A 22,131-nucleotide genomic window follows, 5' to 3' on the forward strand; every position below is an offset into this window, starting at 1 on the left:
TAGTGCTTAAATAGCCGTCTTTGTCTTCCACTGCAACTAAGTTGATAGTCGCTGTGGATCTACCCCATCCATTCTGATAACCGTATCGCAGTGTTGAGCACTTAATTATGATTTATATAAGCTGTGAAGTGGTTTTGTAATAGCCCAGCAGACAGTTTGGTGGCTGGGAAGCTATCGGCACGACCCCTTGTTAATCTATCCAAAGTTTCAAAGCCACGTGATCTGTCGATTTGTTCGTCGCTCATTAAATAAATTGTTAATTGTTAATTGTATGCAGATTCAGACGAGTTCAATAGTTAGCTAGTACTTAGCAAAGGCACTGTTTATGGTTCAATCTATAAGTGTTTAGTCTACTCGAATAGGATTTTCTGGGAATTTATTATGAACGCAAATACGTTTGGAGAGTGGGTAAACCCAAAAATTGAATGATTGGAAGTTCAAATATAATACTTTAATGCTATACATTACACTTAAATCAATAAGTAATATCTTAAGTTAAATACTTTTGTTCCCTTATCAATGTTCTTACATTTTTAATGACCTTTCATAATTGAGGTTAATGTTAATTATTCCTCTAGTTATCCACTCTTACATGCAAAGTGTCTTGCCTAAGCTTTTCATTTAAATCAGTTTTCCCAACTCCAACAGCCATTTGCATGTGTGCATTTGAATGCATTCTCGATTATTAATAATGTGCTGCTGGTTCTCTGAATATTTTGTGTAAGACGCTTGCGTCACCAACCCAACTGGCACACACTCACACATCGAACCCAAAAAGGCAAACAAAAAAAATGAATACAACCAGTACGGAGAATTGGAATCAGAATGGGAATAAGAATCGCAATCGGAATCGGACTCACGCGGCCAAAGCACCTCAGTCACCTTACGTGTGTGTGTGTTTGAGCGTCAAGAGCGAACCCGCTGGCAACAGCTACCCCACCACCCCCCGCAGCCAGCAATCACGTTCTAGTTTCGAATATGCAGCTCGAAACGATTTTGTTCTCGCCGAGATTGCCGCGCTGATTACTCAACAACAACGGCAATGTGATCGCTTGCAACGCGCATGTTCGTGCATGTTCGAAGCGGCGATTGAGAAATTTCACTTTTACTGCATCGAACCGTTGGCAACATGTTGCGAGCGAACACGCTGGGTCGCGTGTATCGGATGCGTGTTGCCACAACGTGACCGCCGAGCAGCTCGTCGGAGAAATGCTTTTACAAATTCAATTGCGATTCAGCCTTCTTTCGAAGCGGTTCAGGCGCTCGCGATAAGTCTCTAGCCTATACTACCAAACCATATAATATACAGCCGATCGGGTTCACAACCGCGATAAGCAAGTGAGAGCCGTCGGTCGAGCCGTTAAAAGCATTTCGGCCAAGTGCATCAAGCGCAGAAACGTCGCGTTAGCCAACTAAATCGGTCAAATCGGCTAAGCCCCGAACTGCACAAGTGTTTGAAAAACGATTTTCAAAAAGATTTGGATAATATCTGCAAGCGCACACAAAAACAATGCCAATTTGGTCGTTCTAACAACAAAACATTATGTCGATTGTCTGCACGCTGGAACAGAAAGTGAACTTTTTCAAAGCGGCTGCAACGACCAAAAATCTGTTGATACTCAAAAACAATACGGATACGAATTACAGCAATAACTACAAGCAGGATAATCCCAGCAACAATAAATGTAGGTGTTCAAGTGCCACGAAAAGTAATAACAAATAAATCTGTGTTACGAAATGTTTAAAACTATGTGCTTCTTTGAGCAGCATTTTCGAACTCTCCACGTTTGATCTTGAAATCTGTTGAGAATTTGTGTGAAAACTGATGACAATCATAATATTTAAATATTTCTGCTCTTTTTGCGTAGTACAGTGGCAACTGTTAATCAGTTCTAGAATATTTACTAAACTTAGTCGGCTGAAAACAATAACACACGAAAGATTGAGACGCAAAACAAAATAGCCCGAAAAAGTGTGGGTGAATGGGGGGCTGAGTGGGGTGCTGTGGAATGACTGGCGAAGCTTAGTCATTTTGTTTTTGTGAATTTTGTCAAGATGCCGACTGCAGCGCTGCTCTCTGTGTTGCCCTCTCTGTTGCTCTCCCGTTTAGGGGTTGTCGGCAGAGTCTGGCCGCCAGAGCGCTTAAGTGTACGTGCATGTGTGTGTGTGTGTGTTTGTGTCTGCGAGCACATTGAACTGTAAATGCCAATTCGATGGTCATGGTGAGGGTGAGTGAGAAAGAAAGAGAGTGGGAGAAAGATGTACAAGGGAACGGGAGCGGGGGCGCACTCACACACAGATGTGCAATGTGCGATTTCTTGTTTACATTCTAACACTTTGTCTGTGTGTGTGTGTGATTGTGTTGGTTCTTTGTCGTCTAATTCTCGCGCCCTCTCTTTCTCGCTCCCACTCGCCGATTCTTGCATCATTCGCCGTAATCATTGTGTAAATGCCTGTGCTAAAAACAAAAGCAAACGGTAAAGCTATAGACGAGGGCAAGCAGCAAGGGCAAGGACCATCGAACAAAGAAAGTTCTGCACGTTTGTGTGTGTTGGCCAGACAAGATCGCATTAGACATTTTGGGGACCCAACGAGTTTTGCGTTGAGTGGCGGACGCCTTGTCAATTTGTTAGCTTATCAAATGCTCAGTCTGATTAGTATTACTAAATATGTATATTCTAAATGTCACATAGCTAGATAAGAACATTTGAAAGAAATGCCATAAATAGGTGATAAGTGATATTGTTTTGGTAGCAGGAAAGAGATATTCTGCGCAATCTTGGCTTTCAATTGGGGGCAAGGTCTTGTTTGTTTATTATTTTCGGGGCTGCAAAAAGTGTTGTCTGCTTCCAGGCGCAGGAAATGAGTGTTGTAAAAATTGGTAGAACGCAATAGTTCCAATTCCTAACAGAAAATATTTGAAATAGCTTTAAAAATCTTAAAAGTTCTATATAATTTTTTTCAAAGTTATAATAAGTTGACATAAAGAGCCAACTGATCTAGCAATATAATAAAATATACCACGTCTCTTCTTAAGGAATTGTGAATGTTAAAGAGACTAACCTCTCTATTTTTGCATTGCAGTTCCCCGCATCCAAGCTCAAAGCAACACCAGCCACCTGCAACACCAGCAGCAACTGCAGCAGAAGCTAGCGCAACTGCATCACTACAGCCAGCAGAAGCTGAGCGGCAGCGACTTTCCCTACGGGCCACGCCCCCCCACCGGAGGCAAAGAGGAGAAGCTGCTCCTACTAGCGCCGCCGGGCAAACTCTATCCGGAGGCGTCTGTGTCCACAGCAATGCCCGAGGTCCTCAGCGGCACGCCCACCAACAGCCACAACAAAGCCAACATCGCCATGATGAACAACGTCCGGCTGTCCAATATATCGCCGACTCTCTCGATGAACGGCAGCTCCAACGAGGCTTCTAATTGTAAGTGTCCAAGAATATAGTGATGCAGTGGCTCTGATCATATCATATCAATTATCCATCTATCTATAGTTCCAAAGCTTGAGAACTAAATCTATGTCCTTCTCTCCTTGCAGTGCATCCGTTGTCCATGTACGGCGGATCCATAAGTCCGCAGTCAAATGACAGCGGCATGTCCGACAGCCTGGGCAAATATGTTCCGGGAAGCGGCTATGGAGATGGAATGATGGCCCAGTCGCCCTCACAGGGTGGCAATGGACCCCAGTCGGCGTTGACCGCCGCCCAGAAAGAGCTCTTCTCGCAGCGAAAGCAACGCGAATTCACGCCGGACAACAAGAAGGACGAGAGCTACTGGGATCGCCGGAGAAGGAACAACGAGGCGGCCAAGCGGAGTCGGGAGAAAAGGCGCTACAATGACATGGTTCTGGAGCAGCGCGTCATCGAGCTGACCAAAGAGAACCATGTGCTGAAGGCCCAGCTGGACGCCATACGCGACAAGTTCAACATCTCCGGCGAGAATCTGGTGAGCGTGGAGAAGATCCTGGCCTCGCTGCCCACCAGCGAGCAGGTGTTGAGCAACACGAAGCGCGCCAAGATGAGCGGCAGTGGTGGCTCCTCCTCGGGCTCCTCGCCCTCGGGCAGTGGATCGGGCGAGGGATCGCCCCAAGGTGGCCACAATGGCTATCCAGTGGGTCCACCACTATCTCCACTGATCTACGGACCCAATGGCAATGCCAGACCAGAGGCCACGGTGAAGAGTGTCCACCACATACATCATGCGGGTGTTGCGCCGCCACCAACGCACTTACAACAGTTGGTTGTGCCCCAGTCCCAGACACAGCATCTCTACCAGCCACAGCCGCAGCAGCATCAGCCGCATCAGCAGCAACAGATTTCCCAGCCACCGCAGCAACAGCAGCAGCAGGAGCCCAGTCCCAGTGCCGGCTCCAGTTCGCCAGCCATCTCCGATCCGCACAACCGCCCGCCAAGCACCACTATTGCCAATCTCCAGGTGCAACTGCAGCAGGCACTCAACCGCAATGTCAGGCCCGAGGATCTGGACAGCCTGCGCAAGGTGGTGGCCGCCGGCGCTCTATACAACGCGGCAGCCGTGGTGGGAGCACCACCACCGCCACCGTCCGCTGCTCTCTACGTGCCCGCTCCCAGCGCCTATAAGGATCATCTGGAAGCGGCTGCCGCCTGGAGCCACAGTGTCGAGGCGGCTGTGAGCAGCAGTGCCGTGGATGCGGTCAGTAGCTCATCGGTGTCCGGCAGTGCGGCCAGTGTGCTAAATCTATCGCGACGCGCCTGCTCACCCAGCTACGAGCACATGCTCTCCTCCACCACCTCCTCCACTCTGTCCTCGGCCTCTTCATCGGGAGCTGTTTCCGGCGATGATGAGCAGGAGCACGAACCGGCGCACATGGCTCCTCTGCAGCTGCAGCGTAGCAGTCCGCAGCAGGGCAGCGATGCCAACAACTGTCTGCCCCTCAAGCTGCGCCACAAGTCCCATCTCGGCGACAAGGATGCGGCAGCCACGGCGCTGCTCTCGCTGCAGCACATCAAGCAGGAGCCCAACTGCAATCGGGCATCGCCGCCGGCCTGGAACGATGGCGGCGACAACTCCAGCGACGAAAGGGACTCCGGCATCTCCATCGCCAGTGCGGAGTGGACGGCACAGCTGCAGAGGAAGCTACTGGCGCCCAAGGAGGCCAATGTGGTAACCAGTGCCGAGCGCGATCAGATGCTCAAGTCGAAGCTGGAGCTCCTGGAGTCCGAGGTGGCCAACATCAAGATGATATTGGCGGAGTAAGCAAGCCCCGGGAGCTGGACAGGATCACGACTAGGTGGATCAGGAGAGAGAGCGAAGAGACAGAGGCTCTGAAGGGATCAGAGTCGGGGGAGCAGAGCAGTTGATGGCAGAGCAGAGAGTTCCATGGCGCCAGTAGTTCTCCTGGACAAAGAAGTTGGTTTAAGCATATGTAGTAGAGATGTCCAAAACCAAGTGTTTACTATTAGATACCGATGCATGCATGTCTCCATCTCTATGTAGAACTCTAGGGCCAGGTCTGAACCACAGGGTCTGGACTCAAGGCCCTGTGGCCCAAAACTGGCCAACACGTATCCGTGTGTATGTTTATCTATCCACTGTATTGAGTCTTGTAATCGTGAATGTTTAACTATATAGATCTCGTCAACTCGGAGCTAAACAAATCCTTAGGGTCAGCCCAAAAGAATTTCTAATTTAACCTGTTTGCATACACACACGCTATTTGTTTGCATAGCTAGCTGGTGACCTGCGATGCGCATCGGGGTCACCAGCCACGTTATTGTTCTCTTATGCATCCCAAGTTTCCTTATGCACAGCGCAAGTGGAGAAGATAAAGAATTATTATGTTTGTAGGCAAACGTTACTAAGTATTTGCTGTTGTACATATTACACAATTAATTATACATACTATATAACTATACAGATATCAATATTCCTATCGTGTACATAATTTTAGTTGCAAGCTAAGCTTATTTTATTTTATTTTATTTTACTTTGTATCGAGTACTATTATTATTATGTAGTGAAACAAACATATACATTACACTTAAGAAACGCGTGAAGCACATTCAAAACGTGAGAGACGAAAGAAATCTGAAAAGAATTGATGAATAAATTCTGCAATAAATAATTTTAAATATCCTACCCTAATGTTTGTCGTTCTCCATTTATTTATGTTTTGCCGCTTCGGTCACCCATGTGGCTCAACTAAATGTTATCGAAGTTTATGAAACTTTAGAAACAAAACTGAAAAACACACATTATATATTTGTAGACCATCTAGCTGGTAAATCGATCCATTGGTGTCGTAATTCGTAGTCCACGTGAGGGCGAGCATTCACTTTTGAAGTTGTATTACACTTTACATTTAATCGCAGTGGAGCACACAAGAAAATACATATGACTACTACTATATACAGCCCTATCTATATGCATATTAAAATAACTCGTTTGTGTTGATCAATGAAAATAAACTATTTATAATGATGAAACAAACCGACAAAGGTCTTTTACTGCCAATTGTTTACTGCAATTCAATATTCGCCAGTTGGTTGGGTGTGAATCATCATACACTATTATATCAGCAAAGTGCAGTTAATCTATTATTACACAGCTTTTTAAAAATATTACATCACCATCGCACGAGCTTATCGAGTACATTGCAGAATGTATAGTTAGCAACCTGAAAACTTTCCAAATCATTTAAAACTTCAGGTTCGAGTGGTAAAGAGATTATTTATTCTTAATGACTTTGTTGCCTTGTATTCATACAACGAAAAAAGTTTTGAAAATTTAAATTTATTTAGAATAATATCGTGTTACTTTTCGATTCTTTGTTATCATTATCGTTCGAAATACAGTATAAGTATAATAATTAAATATTCTCTGTCTTTATAATAAATCCTTAAACATCACATGAAAAGTTTTTCTGTTGGGTTTTTGCTTTTTACTTTTTTTTTATAAGTTCTAAACACTTTCCTTTCGTTCTTTGGTATCATTTTCATATCGGCAAATCGAATATTTTCCGCTTGTTTCGTTAGCCTAGGAAAAAACGTATCTAGAGTCCACAAAAGTTATAGACTTAGATCAAGACCTGTTTATAAATTTCGTTAATATATAGGTATATATAATAACTTAACAATAGTAAGTACCATATGTTGTGGTTGTTGAGGGTTTTGGTATCTGGGGATTCGGTTGTAAATACGTGTAAATACAGAATTTCATTTGGTGTAAGACGATTTCTCACTTCCTGGTTGTATAAACTCTCCAGCCTTGCCTTCAAGATTAGCATTCGCGATATAGGTAAAGAGGTCTGTATATATCGTTTAACTATAATATCTATATATATAATATATCGCTTTTCTTGTGGGTGTGTGTGTGTGTTTCTGTGTTTCCGTTTGGTTTGAGAGTGCATCTGTAAATTGTAGGTACTTATTAACTAGCTACAACACAACACATGCCACGCCATGTAAAATTGTAGGGTATCGTGTGTTCGAATTTTGGTGGCTGAAAAAATCCATCAAAATGCTAAATCTTCTAACTAAGTTTCCTTTCGAATCGTTACATCATTTGCTCCTTTTTCTTTGGCATTATCTAAGAGAGGTCAAGTGTTTTTTGTTTTTTTTTTTTGGTTTTTCGTTTTTGGAAAACGTTGATTTGGCCATAAACTTTTTGGTAGATTTGTTAGCTTCGGTTGGGTTCTGTTTTCATCGTGTGGAGAGTGTTTCCTTTGTCTGTGGTCTGAGTTTTCGTGTAAAAAGGTACATGATAAGATTGTTTCACGACTGATCGATTCCAAACTCCTTGACCCAACTCTGCACCTACGTCGCCTGACCCTGGGTGGAATGGCCAGCCAGGCCAGAGGCTATCGATGGTGTGGTACTGGTGGATGCGACTGCCGGCCCACCGGATGTGGCAGTGCTCTGCTCCAGACTCCACGGATGCACCATGTCGTAGTACCTGCGATAGTCGTAGTCAAAGAGCTCGAAATCGATGCGATATATCTTGAGCAATTGGTCCAACGTTGAGCGGTCGAGATCGGCGAAGTAACGCTCGACCAGGGCCTCGGATTTAACGCCACTTCGCGCCTGGTTGCCAATCTTGCGCTGCTTCCGCTGCGGCAGCTTGCCCAGTCCCAGGAGCAGCGATTCCAGGCCCGCCTGCCGTATGATGAACTCCGAGTCCCTCTGGAACGTCTCCGTCTTGCCGATGATGGTGAAGTTAACGCTGCAGGGCGTGCAGAAGCTGTAGACTGGTGCCCAGTGCTCGTCGAATCTCTTGCCCGCCGCATGCTCGGCGATCAGGAAGCGGACGAACTCCTCGAAGGTGGGTCCGCATCGCGGCCAGGGTCCGCCCAGATTCCGCATCCTGTAGCGATGCACGATCTTGTTGCCCAGCGCCTTGTAGAAGGTGTTTTTGTTGCCCTCCAGCTTGTTGCGATAGGCACTCAGGATCCGCTCGAAGGGATCGCGCACAAAGAGGAAGGACAGCGCACTGGGCAGCAGCTCCATCAGTTCGCCCAGTTCCGGGCGTGGGAAGCGCTTCCTGGCCAACTCCAGTGGCTGCGTCTCTGTCCTCTGCAGATACTTCACATCGTAGCCAGCTGGAAATCCATAGTGAAATATTAAAAAATATTCAATTATATAATAATCTCTATATTTTATATAGAGATTATTATATTTTTTAATTCAAAACTTACCTAATATATTAAAGTAATACATCCACGTACTGCTGGCCGCCTTGAAGACGTTGCACCTGAAAGTCAACCAAAAATGTTAATAAAATCTAAAAAAAATAGAGATAGGATGTCCCACTAACCAGACGAGATTGTTGTGGCCAGGTGAGACGAAGAACTCCCAGGGATTCGGTGGGTACTTCTCCTGCAGCTTATACCGATCGCAGACGGCGGCCAGATGCTCGCTCCTCCGCTGCAGCTCCCGCTCCGTCCTACTGTGCAGCTCCTCGGAGTACTCATACACGGGATTCAAGGTGGTGGCCGGCGGCGGCGGAGGAGCAGCTGCTTGCGAGGATGAGCTGCCTGCACTGGCATTTCCCCCAGCGATGCCCTTACCCTGCTCCTGCTGCTTGGCCAATATCCGCTGGCGCTGCAACTGCTGCCGCTTCAGCTTGAGCTGCTGCTTCGATGGCTCCGAATCCGCTTCCAATTCCGCGGCCGTAGCCCGCTCCCGGTGCTCGTAGGCATTGAGGGATTCGCGAAAGAGGAAGGCGAAGTAGCACAGGCCGACCAGGACACAGGCACCTATCTTCAGATAGGTCTGCAGGCGTCTTCCATAGCGCAGGCGGATGAGCATCTTGCGAATCTACCAGGGATTCCTGCAGCGAGCTCGCTGCATGATCCACGGATGGCCGGTGGTTTCTATGGTGGGTGTGAACAAATTTCATCACTTATTATTATAAAGTTACAGCATAACTTTAAGCTTGAAAGGATTATGTGGCTGTGAATCATGTATAATATCTTATAGATAGATATGTATCTTGCAGTAAGAACAATCCCAAAGATTCCCTTTCGGATTCTGTTTTGGCCAGAAAGTGTGCATTAATCTTCAATGAAAGGGGGACTTGCTCTTTGGCTCTTTTGGCCAGGCGACACTTGTTGGTGTGTACACACCAAACGACACCCTCACATACACAAGCACATGCACACATTTGGGCCAACACACACACACACATATAGCGACTTGGCAAACTACGTCATCGTGGCCCCAACACAGACGCACTTGAGCGAGTGAAAGACTCGGAAAGTAGGACGTCATCCTTAAGCGTCAACATGACCAGTGGTGCAATTGCTGTTGCTGCAAGTTGTGCTCGCTGTTGCAACGCCAGTTGCTGGTTAATGTTGCCATGGGTTCACTTGTGGCCAGGACTGGGAATTGGCCGCCAATAGCTGCTGCTGGCACGAAAGCCCAAAGTATTCACGGCACCTCGGAGACCACTTGAGCCAAGTTGAAGCTGAACTAGCTGGTAGTTAGCACAGCTGTGCGTTTATTTCTAGATGTCCGGGCAGTTAACCCCTCGTGTAATCCTTGGCCAGAATATGGCTTAACTTACTGTGAAGCGCGGCGGGCGTTGAAATATTTATCCTTTGCTTTTCGGGCGAGCTCCCTGTGTATACTGAAAGCCTACGGCTGCCCGCCTCTCCGCCAGCCCCCTCCTGCACCTGGGACCGCTCTGTTACGTGTTGCTTGTGGCTCCCGGGGATTCCTGCTGCCTGCTCCGCTTCTGCCGTCCTGCTCGCGGCGGCCACTCGCTCTCAACTGCCAGTCGGCGGCGGATGGCCGCAGCTGCGGGTCCCTGGTGTTCCGAGCCAGCTTTGCTCTCCTCGGAAGCCGACAATCCTCGCCAGGCGCCGGCGCAGGGAGAGCACACCCACTGGTTGGCACTCTCTGGAGTTGGGAACGCTGCTCACTGGCCACCGGGAAAAATCACAGGACCTGCTGGAATCATTAGCTAAGTTCAATGTGTAAAATAATAGTAAATAGTTACTAAAAATTTAATCATTTCCAATTTAAATTTAGATATTTATTAGTTTTTCTCCTATAACTCAACTAAATATATTTTTCTGATCCCGAGTTACAAAGGGTTTTTTAAGAACTCAACTTCCAAATCCCGAAAATTTCAAAACACGGCATTAATTTATTTTTTGTGTATATTAAATCTTTGTATTTTTTTCTTTTTCTATAAATATTTTACTTTAAAGTACAAACAAATTAATAATAAACTTCTAATACTACGTTTTAAGACACTTTCGTTTTTTGTTGTTGTTCATCTTGTGTGGTTTTGTTTTTAAATATTTAAATATATCATTTATTTGTTTATGTGTGTTGTTTGTTTTGTTGCCTGTTTGTTTACGAAGCGGTATATAAATTATTCATACGTTCTATACAACATTTCCTTCCATTAACGTGTTTTTTTCTGTGCTATCGGGCTTATTGCAGATTGCAGTTGGTTGTGGTTCTGGCTGTCCGTCGTCCGGTCGGTCCAAAGTGTTTAAACAAGGTCCATTAAATATGCTTCAATTTTCGACGGGTTGGTATGGTGTGGTATGCAATTATGGATTCGGGTTCTATATACGTTAGTTTAGCGGATCTATATGAATATATGCAGAGTTATGCTAGAGGGTTGGGTTTTACATACGCTTATGCTTGGTTTTGCCTTGCTTTAAAGTAAACATGTACAAAGTATCAAAAGAATTATTTTATGTAGCAATCATACAATATATATATAAGGTAATAATAATATTGAACAATATATAATGTTGTTTTGTGTGTTTGTCTAGCGCTTTGCCGTTGCCTTGCCTTTGCCTTTGCTTCAATTACTTTACTCATTGTTTTTTCCCCTATTTGTTCAAGTTCAAATAACATTTAGCAAAAATAGAGCCTGCCTTATATACAATACAACTTTTGTTTGTGTGGTTTCTTTTTTCACGATATCCCACATTTTCTTATGTGTGTTTTGCATATGCAAAATATATAACGTTATATAGTTCTTTTCACTTTGCAAAACGACAGATACTAGACGACTGATTCTCAATATTCTCCACTCATTTCTCGTTATATTTTTTCGATCTGTTTTTTGTATTTTTTTTTGTGGTTTTTGTAGGTGTTTTGTGTTTTCATTTTTCCTGGTGCTTGGCCTTTTTACATTTTTGACTAACTTATTGCATAGGTTTCCATGTGCATATATTGTTGGTAAAGAATTCGCGTTAAGATTACTGTCCTTAGCCTAAAGCATTTAAAACTAAAAAACAAATTTTCGAAACAACGCAAGCTTACGGAAACTAATACGCTATATATATTTATGTATATATATCTGTATGTACTGTACTGTATTGTATTCGTATGTTAAGGGTTACAAAAATATAAAACCTAATGTAAACGTGTGTGGTCTGCTCTGATCTGCTCGATCCAACGGATCAGCTTCTTATAGACTTTCGACTGGGCGCAGCGCTTAAAAGTAGGACAACCTAAAGCTAGAAATGTGTTCATGTTGCATCGTGAAGTATCCAAATATTTACAGACCGGTCCATGGAAATAGGATTTTTCATTTTCATTTTCAAATTTCAAATTAAACTATGCATGCGTGAGAGTTTGGAGATGTTTGTTTTTCAGTTTCGGCCAACTAGATTCTATGTTAGTGTTTATGGGAGCTTCTCGAATACGTTACTCAACTAATTTGTTCAAATTTCATCTTCTGAGCTATACATTAAATTGCCTGTTTCACATGACTAGCAAATCATTTCCAATGGGTGGATTTTTGGGGAGTAATAGCAGTGCCAGATGAGGAGGGGTGATCGGCGGATAAGCTCGGACTGCGGGGGGCAGAAAACAAAGTGTTAACAAAGGCGTAAATCGGCGCTTGCAACCGTCCGTCTGCAGTATGTGTGTATGGGTGGGTGTAGGTTGTGTAAGAGTGAGAGTGTGTGTCTGGGTGTGATGTTGCTCGCTATGAGACGCAACATTATTGCAACTTGTGGCTACCACTAACTATACAAAATAATCCTCAACGGAAACTAGGGCTAAGAACTACAAACGAAAGCGTTCGGTATCAGTGCGTGTGATATATACAAGTAGCCGTCCGTAATCCGACTCCACTACGCCAGCTGCGGTGAGCTGCTGCTGGCGGAGCGCTGCTCGTCCGCCGTTGTCGCCTCGCTGGCGAACTCCTGAAAACTCAATCCCAAATCGTTGCTGAGCTGTACGATGTTGAGTACGTCGCCGGCGTCGCGCCATGCCTGTTGGTGCTTGGTCGCCATGCCGCTGACGCCTCCTCCTCCTCCACCGCGTGCGCTACCACTGTCGTCCTCCTCGCTGAGGATGTTGTTCAGGCACAGATTGAACTCATCGTAGTCGACAAAGCTGGCGCAGTCCAAGGCCGTGGCATTGTCCAGCTCCGGCATCAGCACCTCATCCACCTCAACGTCCGCGGCACTGCTGCTACTGTGGTAGGACAGCAAATGATCGGCCTCCTCCATGTAACCACCGGCTGCTCGCGCCAGATTCTCATATTCGGCCATCTCATCACCGTCCTCGTCCTGCGCCTGGGCTAAAGGAAAGCTGCTGCTGCTGATCTCCAGCTGTTGCTGCTGCTGCTGATGCGGCTGCTGTTGCTGCTCAAAGTCTTCGAATAGCTCCAGCAGATCGTCTTCGTGTGCATCGCTCGGATGGTTCAAGCCTTTAGCCAAGGCGCAAAACTCTGGTCACTTGTAATCACGCGACGTTCTTCTCCGGCGTCCCTCGGTCAACATGGACTCGCCAATGACTACGAAAACGAATACGATTAGCTAAGTTCAACCAAGTTTATACAATATATTCTCACCTGCACTGCGCGTCTTTCGCCTGGCTTCCGCGACGCTCTCCACACTGCCGGCGCTGTTGGCACCCACAGCTGCTCCCGCCTTGCCAGTTGTTCCTTTCGGCTCTGCCGCGGCGGCTGCTGCTGCAGCAGCTGCGGCTGCATTGCTGCGACTATAGATGATCTTGTTGGCCGCCGCACTGGCCCGCACGCTCCTCCGGGTGCCGATCTTCTCGTCCGTGGGCGAGCTGGCCGAGTTGTTATTGGTGGTGCTGGCAGCCGCTGCGGTGGCCCCACGTGTTGCATGAACCACACTGGTGCCGCTGTTAACTTGGCTGGTGGTCACCACAGCTCCGCCTGGCATTGTCGTCGTCACTGAGGAGGGCACAACACTGGGATTGTTTGTCGTGCTGCTGTTGTGATTGTTGTTCGCAGCGGAGGTAGCACCAACTGGCGCCTGAGCCTTTCCCGATCGCGGTGTTCCAAGGGCAGGTGTGGTAGAGGGAGCATGGTTGCCGGCCGTTTCTGTTGGAAGTAAAAACATTGATTATTCATATAACAATTTGCAAAATAAACGGTTCAAAGTTCACTTACTGTTCTGCGGTGGTTGTAGCTGCTGTGCATTTCGTCGCGTCACGTGCTTCTCCACTCCAGCTGCTGCGGCATCGGCAGCTTCCACCTGGGCCTGCTTGGAGTTGCGCACCTTGCCTGCCACTTCGATCAGCGGCTCATCCGAATCGGAGGACTCGATTTCCACCTTTTTTGGCAATCCCGCGCCGGCATTGTGATCAGCAGCTGTTTCTGCTGCGTTGTTATTGGAGGTGGTGCCGCTGCTTATCCTCGGCCGCTTTATGCTGTTTTCACCCAGGTCGGCACCATCATTACTGCTGCCACACTCGGATTCCTGGCGTCTTCGCTTGTTGTTATTGTTGTTGTGGTTGGGAGTCGGTGTGACCACTCGAGGACTGGCTGTGGAGGAGGCGCGGGATAGACTTTTGACGGTGGTAGATGTGTTGGCTGCAGTTGCCGCTGTGGCTGAAACTCCGGTGACAGTTGTGGGATCAGGACTTGCTTTCGGCGCATCCAGCGGACTCTCCAGACGACTGCTGGCTCGCGTCCTTATTCTCGGCGTCTCACCATCCACCTGAGCAGGTATTTCAATCGAAATGGGCTGCAGGGAGGCTGAAGAAGACTCGCTCGGAGGCTTTTCTTGCAACTTCTCCTCCGATTTGGGCTCGACTTTCGGCTCAAGCTTTACCTCCACTTTGGCTTCCACTTTAAGGCCGCTGGCTATCGGTTTAATCGCTGGCTCCTTCTTAATGGTGAGCAGCGGTGGCATCTCCTCCAGCTTCACCTTGATCGCCGGTGGCTTGCTCTCTGTGAGTTTCTTGATGAGATCATCGTGTTCGAGTATATGGTGTTCGCCATTCAACTTGATGCTACCTATGCTACTTGTGTTCGTGGATGCTGTGGACACAACTGTTGCAACTGTCGCTGCTGGCAGTGAGCTCTCCAGGCTATTCAGGAAGCCACCACCCGCCGCACTGGCACATTCGCTTGTCTCCTTAATCATCGAGGAAACAATATCCTCGAGATCATCGGGAAAATCCCCCTCCATCTTCGCCAGCGCCTTCTCTATCTCATCGTCAGCCTGCTGTTTTTGCTGCTGTTGCAAGGAACTGGACACGGTTAGTGATGGCGCTGCAGTGGGTGTTGTTCCTGCCTGCGTTGAGCTGGGTGCAATCACTGGTGCTATTACCGCGGATGTGGTGATTGTGGCGATTGCGCTCGTCTGCTGCTGCTGCTGCACCATCGTCACCGCCGCCTTGCTCACTTGGATTGGACTGCTGGACGAGAGCTGATGAGGACTCTTCTCGGAGAGGGCATCCATGGACTCAATGCCGCTGTCCTCGCCACCGCCATTGTTTCCGTGACCGGGTGTCCCACTTCCATTGCTAGCGGGCGAGTTGCGCAGCGTGCTGGGCAACGCAGCTGGCGATGAGGTTGAGGTAGAGGTGGTGATTATGGACGCGGAGGAGGCTGTGGATACGGAGGATAAGGTCGACAGGGCGGCGGAAGAGGAGTTCACTGTGGCCACCACCACATTATTGACCGTGGTCATGGGCGGCATGGCCACTGGCAACTTTCTATCACAGATCAGCTGAGTTGTTTGCGTACTGGGCGTCGACGATGTCGCTAGTGTTGCTGTGGCTGCTGCTGCTACGGCTACTGGGGATGGGTTTATGCTAGGGGCCTGCTCTGCCGTGACCTGCGGTGTGACCTTTGTTATCTCCACACGCTTCAGGGTCGTCGCACTTGGCAACATGGTTACGGCCGCCGCCAGTTGTCGCTGCTGTTGCTGCTGCTGTTGTTGCTGCTGCTGTTGCTGCTGTTGTTGCTGCTGCTGTTGTTGCTTCTGCAGCTGCAGCTGTTGCACGGCTGTGATGTATGGCGGCGGCTTATGGTTTTTTGTCATCGGCTTGCCACCCACGATAGGTGTTATGGTGGCCGCAGTCTTGATCGGATTCTTCATCGTCAACAGCCGATTGTTGTTATTCCCGCTGTTCACATTATTGTTGTTATTGTTGCTGTTGATGGCACTTAGGGTAATGCTGCTGGGCAACGAGGTGGCTATCTTGCTCAGCTGCTGCTGCTGCAGGGTGGTGGACGTGGGCGTTGTTCCAGTGTTGGTGGAACCCACAATCAGCTGAGGATCACTGAGGGATTGGGCCTGCGCTTGAGCCTGCGCCTTGTGCGCCTCCACAATGGCACTGATCGTTAGACCATTCTTGCCCGCCACAATGGTGGTGGTCTTCGTGGTTGTGGCTACGCCGGCTTGCAGTTGTTGTGGCAATTGTGGCGACGCCACTGCCGCCGTCGTCTTCTGGATCAGTATGGGCAACCCGTTGACATGTGGCGGTGGCGTTAGCTTGGCTTGCTTGCTTTCTGCTGGGTCCATGAGCAGTTGCTGTGGTGGCTGATCGCTGTAGCTGCGCTTCAGTTGCCGTTCATCAACGGTGGCATCCTGGTTCTGGCCCTTCTTTCGATCCTTTCGCGTGTTCTTCACCACCACATGGTTCTTTCCACGCAAACGGATCTGCAGTGGAGGAACACGTGGTTCGTTAGGACCCGGGACATTTTGCTGCTGCTGTTGTTGTTGTTGTTGAAAGTTGCTATAGACTGGATGATGTTGCTGTTGCTGTTGGATCGGCTGCTGCTGCTGCTGTTGTGGTTGTTGTTGCTGGAGCTGAGCAGGTTGTTGCTGAAGCTGAGAAGTTTGTTGCTGCTGCTGATGTAGCTGTTGGGTCATCTGCATTTGAGGTTGCTGCATCTGTTGCTGTTGCTGCTGTTGTTGTTGCTGCGTCGGCAGAGCCAATAGTTGCGTCTGCATGGGCAACTGTTGCATGTGATTATTCACAACAATGGTCTGCTGCTGCTGCTGCTGTTGCTGCTGGTTGATAATAATCTGTCCCTCGTAGCCGGCTCCCGCTGCCGGCGTAGTCTCTACCTTCTCCAATTTCAGTCGCAACTTTATCTTCTCCTCGGCCGCCTTCGTCTTGACATTGCCCTTCGCACGCTCCCGCTTCTGTTTTGGCGCGGCCGTAGGATCCTTGGCCTTGCGCTCCTTGACTCCCTGTTGCAGCTTGCCGCGCAGCAGATTTGGCTTGGCCTTCTTGCTGGGCGCTCCACCTGCATTGGCTGTCACCGATTGGGGCGAGTTCAATCCAATTAAAGGCGAACTATTGCTCGAACGGGGCGAATTATCACCCGGACTGAAATTGCTATGGTTCGCCTTCGAGACCGGCGTTTTCCTAGCCCTGCTGGAAGCTGATTTGTTCGATGCCAGGGAGTCACGTGATCTTTCCTGATCACTACTTATACCCATGGGATGCTGCTGCGCGGAATTGGAGTCCTCCTCGGAAAACAGATTGTTGGGCAGAAGCATATCGTTGGCGGGATTGAAATTGAAACTGCCTAATCCACTGTGGCTGTTGCGGAATTGTGGCTGGCCGGTTTCCTCTTCCGCCTCAGTTTCGCTATCATCGCTGGCCATTGGTTCCATGTCGCCGGTATGTGGATTAATGATAAATTGCTTCTGGGGTGGTCTCTGTGGCTGCTGCGGATGCTGGACTGACAGTTGTGACTGCTGTTGCTGCTGCTGGCGCTGGACCATATGCAACTGTTGTTGTTGCTGCTGCTGCTGTTGCTGCAGTTGCAGTTGTCGTTGCACCTGTTGCTGCTGGCGCTGTTGCATCTGCGGCAATTGTTGCTGTCTCTGCTGCTGTTGCATCATCATTTGTTGCTGCATCTGTTGTTGCTGTTGTGGTTGCTGCTGGTACGGCATTTGCATCATTTGCGGCGCCTGCTGTTGAGGCTGCATTGGTGCTTGTTGCTGCTGCTGTTCCAGTGGCGCTTCTTCCAACGTGTTGAGCGCATCCCTCATATCAACCGCCGATAGATTGTCCTCGATCAGATCCAAGTCCAGATCCTTGGCATCTTGCAGCAGAGATTCGAGCTCGTTCTTATCTTCCAAACTAAGCGTAGAGTCCAGATCACAGTTTAGTGTGGGCAGCAGGGCGTCCAAATCGTTTGTGGTGAGGGTATCCAGAACGGAAAGCGAGATCAGAGAATCGACCTGACCTTGAGTCTGACCTGCAACCTGTGGCTGCTGAACATGACTTTGTTGTTGCTGATGCTGCTGCGTCGGTAGCGCAGGCGGCGGCAGCTGTTGCTGTTGTGCCTGCTGCTGCTGCTGTTGCGGCTGTCCCGGCAGACTGACTTGCTGCTGCTGTTGCTGAAGATTGTACTGCATCTGGTAACGCGTGAATTCCTGAAAACTGCTCTTGGTGGCCGAGTCCATCGGCTTATTGATCCCGGCCAGCGGCCAGCGAGAGTTGACTGCCGCCTGATTGTAATCTGGTGGTGGAGCTGCAGGTACGTGTTGATTGGCTGGCGGCATGAGCTGTCCAGCCATTTCGCTGGGAGCAGTGGGTCCAGGTGTTGCCGCAGGCGACACCATCTGCGGCTGCTGCTGCGCCTGATGATTGGACATCAGCGGACTGTGCATCGAATGGTGGCTGGAGGCGGGCGAGAGGGCAGGTCCAAGGGGCGAAGCGCCGCTCATGAATTGCTGTTGGGGTGACGCTTGCGGCATGGACAGGCCCATGAGGCGCTGCTGCTGCTGCTGTTGCGGATGAGGCGGCGGAGGAGCCAGCGGCAGTCCGCCGGGTCTCAGTTGATGTCTTATCTGTTGTTGTTGCATGGGACTCATGCCCATGTTGTTGAAGCAATCTATTAAAGAGAAAATATACAGATTAGAATAGAAAAGTCTATGCGTGCCTTGATAACTTTTATGGGCATCAAAATGGTATGTGACATCAGGTCGTAAAGGCAATAAAGAGACGCTTACCAGGCGCAGGCTGAAACTGTTGCTGTGGTTGCTGCTGGCCTTGTAATTGCTGCTGCGGTTGCATGAATCGCATCTGCTGTTGGCGCTGAAGTTGCTGCTGTCGCAGGGCCACAGCCTGCGGCGACATTTGCTGATGTTGCTGTTGAAAGCGATGTGGTGGTCCTTGCGGCTGCTGTTGTGGCTGCTGCTGCTGCGAATTCTGCTGCTGTTGCTGAGTATACAAATGATTGGCATTGCCGCTGGGACTGAGCATAGCCTGCTGATGTTGTTGTTGCTGCTGCTGCAGATTCCGCATCACCACGGGCGGCGGGCAAGGAGGGGCCGCCGCCTGGGGCGTTGTGGGTGAGGAAGGCACCACCGGACTCAGTACGTCGCCCATGAGGAAATCGCTGGGCGTCGCCGGGCCGGAGGATCGCATAGGGGAGTTCATCATCTGCGCTCCACTGGGGCTCATAGCAATCAGCGGCGACTGCTGCTGCTGCTGTTGGGGCGACTTGAGCTGGTTCTGGTTCGACATGCCATTGCCGTCGTTCTGCAGCAGATTCACAAGCAGCGGCGACGATATGGCAATGTTGTTGCTGCCCGTCGACGTCGCCGTAGGCAGCGGCGGATGCCCAAGCGGATGGTTAAGCTGGCTGGGTGCCGTCACAATGGCTGGCTTGGCACTAGCGCCCGCTATGGCAATGGGTGAACTGACGCTGCTGGCCGTGGCAGCTCCCAAACCCGGATATGGCGGCGGTGGTGGCTGGATGAACTGAGATTTGCTGCCCGGCGGCGTTGGAGCAGCTGACGTTGGCGTTGTGGGTGTCAGTTCGCCATTCTGAGGTGCCTGCTGTTGCGTCTTCAGCACCTTTAGTGTTACATTTGGCGGAGGAGGTGGCGGAAGGGGCGGACCCAGACCGCCCGCCTCTCGACCTTGCAGCACTCTCGCCTGCCGCATGCTCTCGAAGGGAAAGTCTCGCGTAGCGGACGGCGATGGCAGCAGCAACGGCACCTTGCCCTCCATGGGGCACACGGTATTGGGGGATTTGAAGACGGCGGGTGTCACGGCCACCTGCTGCTGCTGCTGTTGTTGCTGCTGCGTGGTGTGGAGGGGCATCTTCTGAAGTCCCAGGCCCGCCGCCGCCGCTCTTCTTTGCTGGAGTGAGATTGCATCGTTTTGGGGCTGTTGCAGGATTCGCTGCTGCTGCTGTTGTTGCATAAAGGCGGAAGCCGCCTTGCTCGTACTGGGACCATCGAATCCCGTGGCCAGCAGACCACTTTTGTTGCCGGAAAGCGAGCCAGCCGCCTCAAGTGTCTCGTTTACATTATCTGCGGGTAGGGATTACTCAGTTTAATTGTGGAAATTTGTAGTGGAAATTTGTTGCCATTACTCACCCTTGGTTATCTTAATATCTTGTCCACCAACTTTCAAATTTATCACAGAATCGCCCTCGAATTGCACGGACTGAATGTTGAGGGCGCGCAGCTCCGGATTTCCATCGTTGGCCAGCTGGCGCAGCCGTTGTGCTGCGTCCCAGGGTAGCGAGACCAATATCCGCACCAGTGACGGTTCAAGCTGCTGCAAAGTGGCACACATGTGAGACATTTTGCAAATTTACAACATTTAATTAACATTTAAGGAGCCGTATAGGAAGAGAAAGAAGAAGAGGGACAGTGAAATAGCTGGCGATGGCCACTATTTTGTTATCGATATCTATGCAGCGAGAGTTTGCAGCCCTGGTTCACGACACGCAAACATAGAAACACCTAATTTATGGCAAAACACAATTCTAAACCTTAGTTATTTAACTTATAATTTACCTTCACTAGCTCTGGCATACTTGAATTTAATTATTTTTTATATATTGCATATATTATTTGCATTTCTCGTTTTGTTTTTGACCCTGCGGTTTCTGGCGCTAGAGCGGGATGGCCATAGTGCACTCATTGGAAATTCCAACAACAATTTGTTTCGACAACAGTCCCCAAAGATAATGCGCTTGAATTGAGTAACCCAAAAGACAATTCAGCTGACTGCATTTTCCACGCGCGGCGTGCCAAAAGGGGGCGGGGCGGGTCGGGGCAGCTGGTGCCCACAGGTTGCATTTTCTCATGCGTGCGTGCGTTTTCCTTTTCTCTCTGCGGGACGTGTTATCGATACCCCGAAGTCGTCGCCATTTTTCTTCTTGGCCTCTTGGAAGGCGGTGCGCCGGTGTGCGTGCCTGCGCGTGTACGTGTGCTGGATGGGCAAGTGTGTGTGTGTGTGGCAGAGGGAAAAGGTAACCAAAATACTTGCTTGGCACTAAGGCGGGGGGTAAAAAGGGGGCGGGCTGATTAATAATATAAAAAAGGGGAAACCGAAAAAGAGAGATAAAAAAATAAACACGGGAAATGCGAGATTCTACACACTCGAAGCCAACCAATTAGTTCGCCCTTTTCGCCGCCTATTGTTTTTGTTTTTATCCCCGTCTCTGAGTGCGTGGGTGACGCAAGTGTAAAATGAGCAAAGGCGAAGGCAAAAACAGACAAGAAAAGGGGGAAAAAAGAAGCCCACTTGAAGTGCAATAATCGCACATCAGCTGTTTCGTTGCGCTCCACCAAAAAGCGAAACACGATAAACTCACCTGTTTAAGTGGCATATCATCACACGACAATCGCACGCGTCGTAGGTTTAATTGGTAGAACGCTGCTCAATTCTCGCATTTAGCTTTCGATTGACCGCCGCGGCGTCCTTTGGATTGGAATTGTTGGACCAATTGCATTATAGGCTTCACACTCGATGGCTTCGGTTTATTGTCTTTCGATGTAATCCGCACTCAGTTTTTAACCTCTGCGACTTGTGTTTTTGGGCATTTTCCACTATTATTTTTTTCTCTTCTCCCCTTTTGCTTTTTACTTTTTTTTTAGTAGTAGCCTCACCAACACACACACTCACATGCACTGAAACACACACACTCACACACACACACGTGCGGGGCGCGGATACGGATTTTCCTGCGTCACTTTTCAAGCGCTTTTCCTGCTGCAAATCTTGCGTGCCCGCTTTTAAATTATTGTTTAGGGCAAACTGATTACGTTTGGGCCACCACTGTTCTCCATTTCACAATCGCTGGCCAAATAATAATGCCTGTTTAGCGGAACTCGAAAATTTTCACGCATTCGGGCAGCCGATTTTCGGGGGCTTAATTTCACACGGTTCGATTGCGTGCGGGCACTCGATAAACGCACTGATTGCTGTCGAAAGATTCGCGCTTGCTTTTCAGCCGTCAATTGGCGTTGCAACGATGCGTTTATCCTGTTTATTTTGTACAAAAAACTTCGTAATTATTAAATTTCCACGAACAATAACAAGCACACAGTGGTAGCCATTTTTATTTTCCAGCCGGTGTTGCCAGACGTTCGCGGCCCGAAATTTCCTAAATTTGCCGACATATTTGTGGTTACCAGG

The 22,131-nt window shown here is 48.8% G+C and overlaps 3 protein-coding genes across 4 annotated transcripts; 1 reads left to right on the forward strand and 2 right to left on the reverse strand.

Annotated features, from left to right (window-relative positions):
- The first annotated feature begins 1,220 nt into the window (after positions 1–1,220).
- On the forward strand, positions 1,221–6,475 carry LOC117137210 (uncharacterized protein DDB_G0283357). The gene is made up of 3 exons (XM_033298569.1): positions 1,221–1,685; positions 3,085–3,432; positions 3,546–6,475. Exons 1-3 carry the CDS (start codon positions 1,544–1,546, stop codon positions 5,240–5,242), a joined length of 2,187 nt encoding a protein of 728 aa, XP_033154460.1. The 5' UTR covers positions 1,221–1,543; the 3' UTR covers positions 5,243–6,475.
- Positions 6,476–6,798: 323 nt separating this feature from the next.
- On the reverse strand, positions 6,799–10,243 carry LOC117137221 (carbohydrate sulfotransferase 11). The gene is made up of 4 exons (XM_033298579.1): positions 10,049–10,243; positions 8,798–9,356; positions 8,679–8,734; positions 6,799–8,582 (listed from the first exon to the last, which is right to left on the reverse strand). Exons 2-4 carry the CDS (start codon positions 9,289–9,291, stop codon positions 7,801–7,803), a joined length of 1,332 nt encoding a protein of 443 aa, XP_033154470.1. The 5' UTR covers positions 9,292–9,356; positions 10,049–10,243; the 3' UTR covers positions 6,799–7,800.
- A 936-nt stretch (positions 10,244–11,179) lies between these two features.
- Positions 11,180–22,072, reverse strand: LOC117135246 (histone-lysine N-methyltransferase 2D). Of its 2 annotated transcripts, none has more exons than XM_033295391.1 (6): positions 21,308–22,072; positions 20,079–20,259; positions 18,702–20,012; positions 13,886–18,583; positions 13,316–13,816; positions 11,180–13,258 (listed from the first exon to the last, which is right to left on the reverse strand). In XM_033295391.1, the coding sequence occupies exons 1-6, from the start codon at positions 21,320–21,322 to the stop codon at positions 13,197–13,199; spliced, it is 6,768 nt and encodes a 2,255-aa protein (XP_033151282.1). In that variant the 5' UTR covers positions 21,323–22,072; the 3' UTR covers positions 11,180–13,196. The 2 variants fall into 2 exon arrangements, with proteins under 2 accessions (XP_033151282.1, XP_033151281.1); XM_033295390.1 differs by having other exon boundaries at positions 20,079–20,262.
- Between the last annotated feature and the right edge of the window lie 59 nt (positions 22,073–22,131).

Source organism: Drosophila mauritiana, chromosome 2L (assembly GCF_004382145.1).
Source record: "Drosophila mauritiana strain mau12 chromosome 2L, ASM438214v1, whole genome shotgun sequence".
Classification (NCBI taxonomy): domain Eukaryota; kingdom Metazoa; phylum Arthropoda; class Insecta; order Diptera; family Drosophilidae; genus Drosophila; species Drosophila mauritiana.

What these genes read in the sequence shown, in the direction of transcription:
- LOC117135246 (XM_033295390.1), bottom strand. An exon ending in ACAGTTTCAGCCTGCGCCTG is followed by an intron (nt 18,584 to 18,701) that starts GTAAGCGTCTCT and finishes TCTCTTTAATAG; the next exon opens with ATTGCTTCAACAACATGGGC. An exon ending in GCGAAAGACGCGCAGTGCAG is followed by an intron (nt 13,259 to 13,315) that starts GTGAGAATATAT and finishes TCGTTTTCGTAG; the next exon opens with TCATTGGCGAGTCCATGTTG.
- LOC117137210 (XM_033298569.1), top strand. Translation starts at nt 1,544, where the DNA reads ATGTCGATTGTCTGCACGCTGGAACAGAAAGTGAACTTTTTCAAAGCG. An exon ending in TAATCCCAGCAACAATAAAT is followed by an intron (nt 1,686 to 3,084) that starts GTAGGTGTTCAA and finishes TTTGCATTGCAG; the next exon opens with TTCCCCGCATCCAAGCTCAA. An exon ending in CTCCAACGAGGCTTCTAATT is followed by an intron (nt 3,433 to 3,545) that starts GTAAGTGTCCAA and finishes CTCTCCTTGCAG; the next exon opens with TGCATCCGTTGTCCATGTAC.
- LOC117137221 (XM_033298579.1), bottom strand. Translation starts at nt 9,291, where the DNA reads ATGCTCATCCGCCTGCGCTATGGAAGACGCCTGCAGACCTATCTGAAG. An exon ending in GGCCACAACAATCTCGTCTG is followed by an intron (nt 8,735 to 8,797) that starts GTTAGTGGGACA and finishes GTTGACTTTCAG; the next exon opens with GTGCAACGTCTTCAAGGCGG. An exon ending in GTATTACTTTAATATATTAG is followed by an intron (nt 8,583 to 8,678) that starts GTAAGTTTTGAA and finishes ATGGATTTCCAG; the next exon opens with CTGGCTACGATGTGAAGTAT.